This window comes from Apium graveolens, chromosome 8 (genome assembly GCF_009905375.1).
Source record: "Apium graveolens cultivar Ventura chromosome 8, ASM990537v1, whole genome shotgun sequence".
Classification (NCBI taxonomy): domain Eukaryota; kingdom Viridiplantae; phylum Streptophyta; class Magnoliopsida; order Apiales; family Apiaceae; genus Apium; species Apium graveolens.
Window position 1 is genome coordinate 19,767,243 of NC_133654.1, and position 8,078 is coordinate 19,775,320.

The window sequence follows — 8,078 nt, forward strand, 5'->3', positions numbered from 1 at the left end:
ATATATAAGTTCTAAATTTTAAATTTTAAATTTTTTCAAATTATGATGAGATTATTATATTATAGTTTTTTGTATATTTTGTTTTTTCATGATATATAGTTACAGAATTTTAAATGTTAATTTCAAAATATGAGGTTGCAAAATTTTGTAATTTTGTAATTTTTCATAATATAGTTACATTTTTTAAATGTTAAGTTCAAAATATGAAGTTACAAAAATTTGTTTAGTATAAAAATCATTAAAAACTAATAAAATAGTTCAAATTGATTTTGTAATAACTCAAAGTTATTCAAAATTATTATATAATCAAAGAAATGGTTTTTGAATATTAAAATGTAAATATTATATATTAGTTCTAAAATTTATATTATTTGAAATAAAACTTGATTACTTACCTTTACTTTTTTAATTTATGAGATTATATAATATAAGCAATGGTTTTTGTATATTAACAATGTAAATATTATATATTAGCTCTAAATTTTTTTTGTTATGAAATAAAACTTGATTACTTACCTTTATTTTTTTAATTTAAAATGATAATTTAATAGCATAAACTCAACTTTTATATGAGAGGATTTTTTAAATGTTAACTTCAAAATATGAAGTTGCAAAATGTTTTTTTGATATAAAACTAGTTGAAAATAATAATAGTTTAGACTACGTGAGTGCTCCAGCGTTCTGATTGGCTGGAATTGTTTGCCTTATGATTGACTACATAAACTCAAACTTGGTTTTTTAAATGTTAACATATAAAGTTGCAAATTGTTTTTTTGATATAAGAATTATTGAGAATAATAAAATAGTTTAGACAGTTTAGTAGTAGATTACGTGATTACTTAATGTTAAACCTTTATATGGAAATATTTTTAAAACACGAGGCTGCACCTTTAAATAACCTGAAAGTTGTTCCTAATGCATTACAACTCACGTAGTACGACATGCATGTCTGGCCGATCCATTGGTGATGGCTTGGAGCATTTTAAACCAATATGAAACATTCTGGTCAGGCATCCCTTTACTTATCTGCCATCCCCTTCGGTTACAGATGTCATTACCTCTATGAGCGGGTCAGCAATTTCAGTTTATAGGGTGTAAACATTAATGTATAAACAAAGGTTATAAGCAACTCACTTTACTAATATTTCTGAATGGAAAAACTTAAAGACAGAAGCCACAATATTAACTGATACATGCGCGGGTATTTAAAATGGAAAGATGATAACGATAAACCCTGATTCATCTCCACAACTTCCTAATTTATTTGAACTACTCACATGACCTATTCTAGCTGCATACAATCACCTTATACAGCTGACTTATTCTAACTAGGAAATAAACAAACAACTAACTTATTTTAAATACGTTTAGATTAAATAAATAATCCAATATATTCCCCCTTAATCTAAACGTGTTTAAGATTTTTAACCCCCAACAGCTCACAAATCCTCGAACTTAACAACCGACATAGGCTTTGTTAGAACATCTGCTCTCTGTTGATCAGTGCATACATGCTTGATAATAATCAGACCTTTTTCACACACTCCCGAATGAAATGATAGTGTACGTCTATGTGCTTACTGCATCCATGGAATACTGGATTTCTTGCCAAATCAATAGCGGACCTGTTATCAATATAAATTACAACTGGTCCAGCCTCGACATCTATTATTTGACTGAGTAGTCTATGTAGCCATATCCCTTGACATGCTACAGCAGTAGAAGCCATGAATTCGGCTTCACATGAGGATAAAGCTACACACCTCTGCTTTTGAGACCCCCATGTAATCAAACTTTCATCAAGATAAAAATCCATTCCACCTGTACTCTTCCTGTCAACCATATCTCCTGCAAGATCGCTATCCGAAAAACCAGACAATATATAATCCCCATGACCTTTAGTATATACCAGCCCATAGTTTATCGTTCCCTGCACATACCTGAGGATTCTCTTGACTGCTTGTTGATGTAACGTAGTAGGCCTCTCCATGAATCGGCTTACCACACCAACTGTATATGCGGTGTCTAGACGTGTATGTACTAAATATTTTAAGCCACCTACCATGCTTTTGAATTCCGTGGGATCAACTGGTTTTCCTTTTTCATCCTTATGCAGCTGTATCTTTGGCTCCATCGGAAATTTTACTGGATTGCAGTCAGACATACCAGCTTTCTCAAGAACCTTCTTAGTTAAGCTTCCCCAAGTCATACATCTCGAACTCTTCACTCATCTACTTCTTAAAATCTAACAATATTCTTTACACTTAATTCTAATATAATTAGGTCATCCACGTACACACCTATAATCAGTGATTCATCACCTTCACGCCTTGTATAGACAACATGTTCCTGCAGGGGATATTTTATAAATCCGAGTTTACCCAAGTACTTTTCCAACTGAGTGTACCAAGCCCGTGGAGCTTGTCATAGTCCATATAATGCCTTATATAACTTGTAAAACATTCCCTCCTATCCTGCTTTCACATACCCTTCTGGTTGATTCACGTACACCTCTTCAACTAAATTACCGTTCAAGAAAGCCGATTTTACATCCAAATGATGTACCTCCCATTCATTCCTAGCCTCCAATGTTAGCAAAAGACATACTGTTTCCATCCTAGACCTCTTCAAAATCAATACCATATTTTTGCACGTATCTCTTCACCATCATTCGTGCTTTGTGCTTCAAGATATCACCATTTGTGTCTCTTTTAACCTTATATACCCACTTTAAATCAATGGCTTTATGACCTGGAGGCAGGTCTGTTAGTTTCCAAGTTTTATTCCGCTCTATTGCTTTAATTTCACAGTCCATATCATGTATCCATGCATTTTCTTTTACGGCCTGATTATAACTGACTGGCTCATCAGTACCAGCCAGTAATAGTTCATCATTCAGCTCATCAATCAACTCCATTTCTTTCGTTTCATTATAGATATCGCTCAGAAGCCTGAAACGTCGTGGTGCTTCACTTCTATCATAAGTATCATCCTATGAAGATCATTCTTCAATCATATTTTCACTATGTGAAATTGTTGTGGCTGATTGTGGTGTCATACTTCCACTGTGTGAGCTTAATGTAGCTGTTTGTGGCATCGACAAGAAACTTTATCCATTCCATCGTGTTGAACTGTGGGTTTTCTTCACTGCCAGGTGCTTCTTCTCTCTGCGGCTCTTTAAACTGAGAACCAACGACAACAAATGAAGATGACATCGCTGCGTTTTTTGCAACTGTGTCACCTGTTGTATTTGTTACTACCATTTCACCCCAGTTCCACGCTTTTGTTTCTTCAAAAATTACATGTCTGTTGATGTGTATAGAACCAGTGTTTAGACAGTACAAACGATAAGTTTTGGTACCTGCCTCTCGCCCAAGGTGCACAACACGCATAATTCTGTTGTCCAGCTTTTTTGTATGCACAGTAGGAATTTTCATGTAAACAATGCATCCAAAAACCCTTAAGTGATCAACTTATGGCTTTACTTTTATCCAAGCTTCTAAGGGGTTGCTCCCGATACTGCTCGAGTTGGCAGTTGATTGTGTAGGTAAACAACATGTCTGATGGCTTCTCCCCACATGTATGATGGCATATTTCGCTCATTTAGTAAACTTCTTCCCATTGCCACCACCGTGCGATTGTGACGTTCTACAACGCCATTTTGCTGTGGAGTATATGGCACTGTGAAGTGTCTGACAATGCCCTCATCCTCATAAAATTGACGAAACTCTTTTGAACAAAACTCTCCACCTCTGTCTGTTCTCAAAATTTTTATCTCCTGCCTTGATTCTTTCTCCACCAAAGCTTTAAATTTTTTAAAGAACGTAAATGCCACATCTTTTCTTTTCAACATGTAGACCCATATTGCACGACTAAAACCATCGACAAATAATTGAAAATATTTGTTACCAGATAGGGTTGGTGGTGAAATAGGACCACATATATCTCCATGAACAAGTTCCAGGTATTTTTTAGCAGTGAAATCAGTCTGAGATGGGAACGGACGCCTTACTTGCTTCGACACTAAGCATCCCTTACATACATTCCTCGGATTGGTAAAATCGGGTAGTCCCCGTGCCATCCCATTTCTTGACATAAGCAACATGGATTGAAAATTTATATGACCCTGCCGTGAATGCCATAACCTGGAAATTTCCTCAGTTTTAGCCAGTAAGCATGCATTCTTTTTGTCTCTAAGTATCACCTTATACAACCTATTCATTGATATTTTGATTTTCAATATCGGCATGTTATTCTCATCATGTATCCATAAATATTCTACCTTAATAACAATTTGACTACCACTTTCTGATAATTGACCCAAGCTAATGATATTATTGCATAAGTTAGGGATAAAATATATCTCCTTTAGAACATATTCCTTTCCATCATTGGTTGTAAACTGCACTGACCCCTTTCCTTGGATCTCAACGGTGGAACCATCTCCAAATTTTACTCTCCCAGTCACGCCTTCATCCAAATACTTGAATTTTAAATGATGGTCAGTCATGTGGTTACTTGCCCCGTTATTAAGATACAATACATTTGATTGCCCGCCTTTCTCATTCGTCACAGTATTGAGTTTTGGTATCACGCCTCCTTCATTCAGTAATATAATATCCTCCTTGACCTCATGGTGTTTGGCTAATAACAACGTTGGCTCGTCATCATTTGTTTCAACTAGATTGACTTCATTTCTTTGTTCTCTATCTCGTCTGGGTTTACGGCACTCTGGAGCATAGTGCCCATAGGCTAAACAGTTGAAACGTCGTACCTTCCCTCTGTCGTGACTACCACGTACAAATTCCTTGCTTCTAGCTTCATTATTGCTGCGTATACCTCCCCTGCTCGTCCTTTTCAGCCATTCCTCACGTGTTAAAAGTAACTGAATGTCATTTTTATCCCTTTTGGCCTATTCTTCTTCTGTAAGAAGAAGTGTTGTTCACCACTCTCCGTTTGCCCACGTAATCTCTCTTCGTGGGCCTTAAGGGATCCAACTATTTCCTCCACAGACATTTCTTCCAAGTCGCCAAATTGTTCAATGGCTGATGCTATCTGCAGGAACTTGGTGGGCACAGCTCGAAGGAGCTTCTTGACCACATATGTTTCTTTAATGTTCTCCCCAAGGGCTCGGATATTTGTTACCAGCCCAATCAATCTCATACAGAAATTATCGAGTTGCTCAGTCTCTTTCATAGTGAGAGACTCAAATTCAGCCTTGAGATTCTGAACCTTCATTTTCTTCACCTTGTTTGCACCCAGATGCACCGTCTTAATTGCTTCCCACGCCTCCTTGGAGGTTTTCTTCTCTACGATTGATAACAATAAGTCCTCTACAATTCCCTAATAAATAATCACCATCGCCCTTTTGTCAATCTTCTCTTCAACAGTAGCCTTGGGATCCTTTGGTTCTATGGCATCCCACACACCATGGGCCTGCATAAATACTTTCATCTTTATAGCCCACGCCGTGTAGTTCGTTTTAGTTAGCATTGGGTAGCTCAACCCAAATGAGCTCTCCTTCCCCTTACTTGTTTCCATGGTAATTTGTTTTTTTGTTTGTATATGTTTGAGCGTGGCTCTGATACCAGGTATAGGGTGTAAACAAGAATGTATAAACAAAGGTTATAAGTAACTCACTTTACTAATATTTCTGAATGGAAAAACTTAAAGACAGAAGTCACAATATTAACTGATACATGCGCGGGTATTTAAAATGCAAAGATGATAACGATAAACCAGGAACTGCATACCTGATTCATCTCCACAACTTCCTAATTAATCTGAACTACTCACACGACCTATTCTAGCTGCATACAATCACCTCATACAGCTGACTTATTCTAACTAGGAAATAAACAAACAACTAACTTATTTTAAATACGTTTAATTTAAATAAATAATCCAACACAGTTACATCGTTAAACAAATCCATTGAAATAAAGTAGTGAATGTTAATTCCTCCACAAAAACTACGATGAGTAGGCTTCTTCCCTATGAGCATCTCCAATAACAGAATCCCAAAGCTGTATGTATCGCCCTTGGTTATCATCTGAGATCCTAGACCATACTTTGTTAACCAAGAAAAAATAAAAAAAATATAAATATTTGCCATATACTGCAAGATAGGGTACAATTTATTTCTACCTCTGTCATGCAATGACTCTTACCCAAATGGTTACTTCGACTAATTTAGCAGATACTATGCATACAACATTTAAAATTAATTTCACCAGTATTTAGTCACGTTTAGGATATATTCAAATTTCAGTATATTAGCATATGTAGAATGTTAGCACCATGTACGTATGTCTATCGACGGTATTTTTGTATAAAATTAGTAAGACATTTTATTCCTAATTGAACCTTAGTCTAAGGTCTACAATGCACACTTCAATACCACTATGATAATATGTAATTTATTCTTTAAATCATACATTTAACATGTATTTGTCACATTAGAGTTATAAAATAGTATATTAATCATATATTTTTTTATAATTACTAATTTAATTATTTATATATTTTTAAAAGAATTAGGTTACTATTAAAATAACAATACTAATCAATTTATAATAGCCTAACATGACATAAAATTAATAACATTTTATTTATTTAAAATTATAAATTTGCATTTATATTTATTATATTTTAAAATAATGTTGTTAATAGGAATTAATTTAAGTTTAGCCACTAACCCGCACACTTCAACAATACTATGTCAATGTCTTGTTTATGTTTTTAATAATTCACTTAATATGTATTTGTCATATAAGTGTTATAATAATATTTTTTTAATCATTATATATATATATATATACTTTTTGTGTGTTAATTTAAGTTGCTATTTAATTGATAATATTAATCCATATCTAACACATGAAAAGAACTATTTTATCACTACACCATAGATGGCCTATCGCAATAGTTTAATCATCAATGTTACAAACTTATGTTACATTAGATATGTTTATCTTTGTCTACCGAAACATCGCACATTTTATGTTACCATAGCCTTAGTAACATGTTGCTATAGAAGGAAAGTGTTACACACTGCAACATCTGTGAACTTGTGTTACCACAGGTATTGACACATAAATATTATCATTTTACAAAGTAATTAAATATATACATATACATATTAGATTTTAATTCAAATTAAATAATTTTGTATTATAATTAAATAAAAATTAAAAAATAACTTCAATCAAATAAGTAAATAAATCTATTTTTGTTTTAAAAATTTAGGTAATATTATGTTTTTAATATATAAAATTTTATCTTTAAAAATGGTATGTTATATTTAATTTTATTATTTGAATATAAAATTAATCAGCTTTTAAAAATTTAAAATTATTAACTGGATTTATAAATTTTAATAAGTGATATTTAAATAATAAAGAATTTAGTTATAATTTATAATAAAAAATCTTAGTTCAAAATAAAATAAAGTGCCGAATAGTGAATTAGACCGGCGGGAAAGTTATTTGGGCCAAAATTTGGATAAAGTGCTAAAATTTGGAGAAACGGGCTTTTAGAAAGTCAAAATACACTGCCTCATCTCTAACGAAATACACACACACTCTCTCTCTCCTCTTAGTCATCTCTGCAATATTCTATATTTCTCTTAGATTTAAGTGTAAACTAAAATTGATTTCATTCAATACATATATAAACTTTCACAGATCGATGGATATGAAGGCTGCTTGAACTGATTCGAGCTTCAAAACAAACTAGGGTTTTTATGTTTGAATTAGGGGTTTTTGGTTTTTACACAATTCTCCTTGTAATTGGTTTTATCTCTTTGTTCCAGGGTTGCTTTGTTTTTCTTTGAGGTCTAATCAATTTTCACAGCTTTGGCTTAGCTTGTACTTCTACATTAAGGTACTCCCTTTTTTCTATATATTGTCTCTCTCAATCTCTCTTTGTGAACTTGTATTTTTATCAACCCAATTTGACTTCGTTTCATGATATTTAGTGTTGGTAGTTATCTCAAGAATTTTGTTGTTGTTGAATTGAGATAATTATGGTGTATTTGTAGTGGAGATTATAGGGGTTTTATGATAATTTCTTATGTT

At 33.2% G+C, this 8,078-nt stretch overlaps 1 protein-coding gene across 1 annotated transcript; it reads right to left on the reverse strand.

The window, feature by feature from the left end:
* Positions 1 to 1,525: 1,525 nt before the first annotated feature.
* On the reverse strand, positions 1,526 to 2,209 carry LOC141679358 (secreted RxLR effector protein 161-like). The gene has a single exon (XM_074485858.1). It carries the CDS (start codon positions 2,207 to 2,209, stop codon positions 1,526 to 1,528), a length of 684 nt encoding a protein of 227 aa, XP_074341959.1.
* Between the last annotated feature and the right edge of the window lie 5,869 nt (positions 2,210 to 8,078).

What these genes read in the sequence shown, in the direction of transcription:
- LOC141679358 (XM_074485858.1), bottom strand. Translation starts at nt 2,209, where the DNA reads ATGACTTGGGGAAGCTTAACTAAGAAGGTTCTTGAGAAAGCTGGTATG.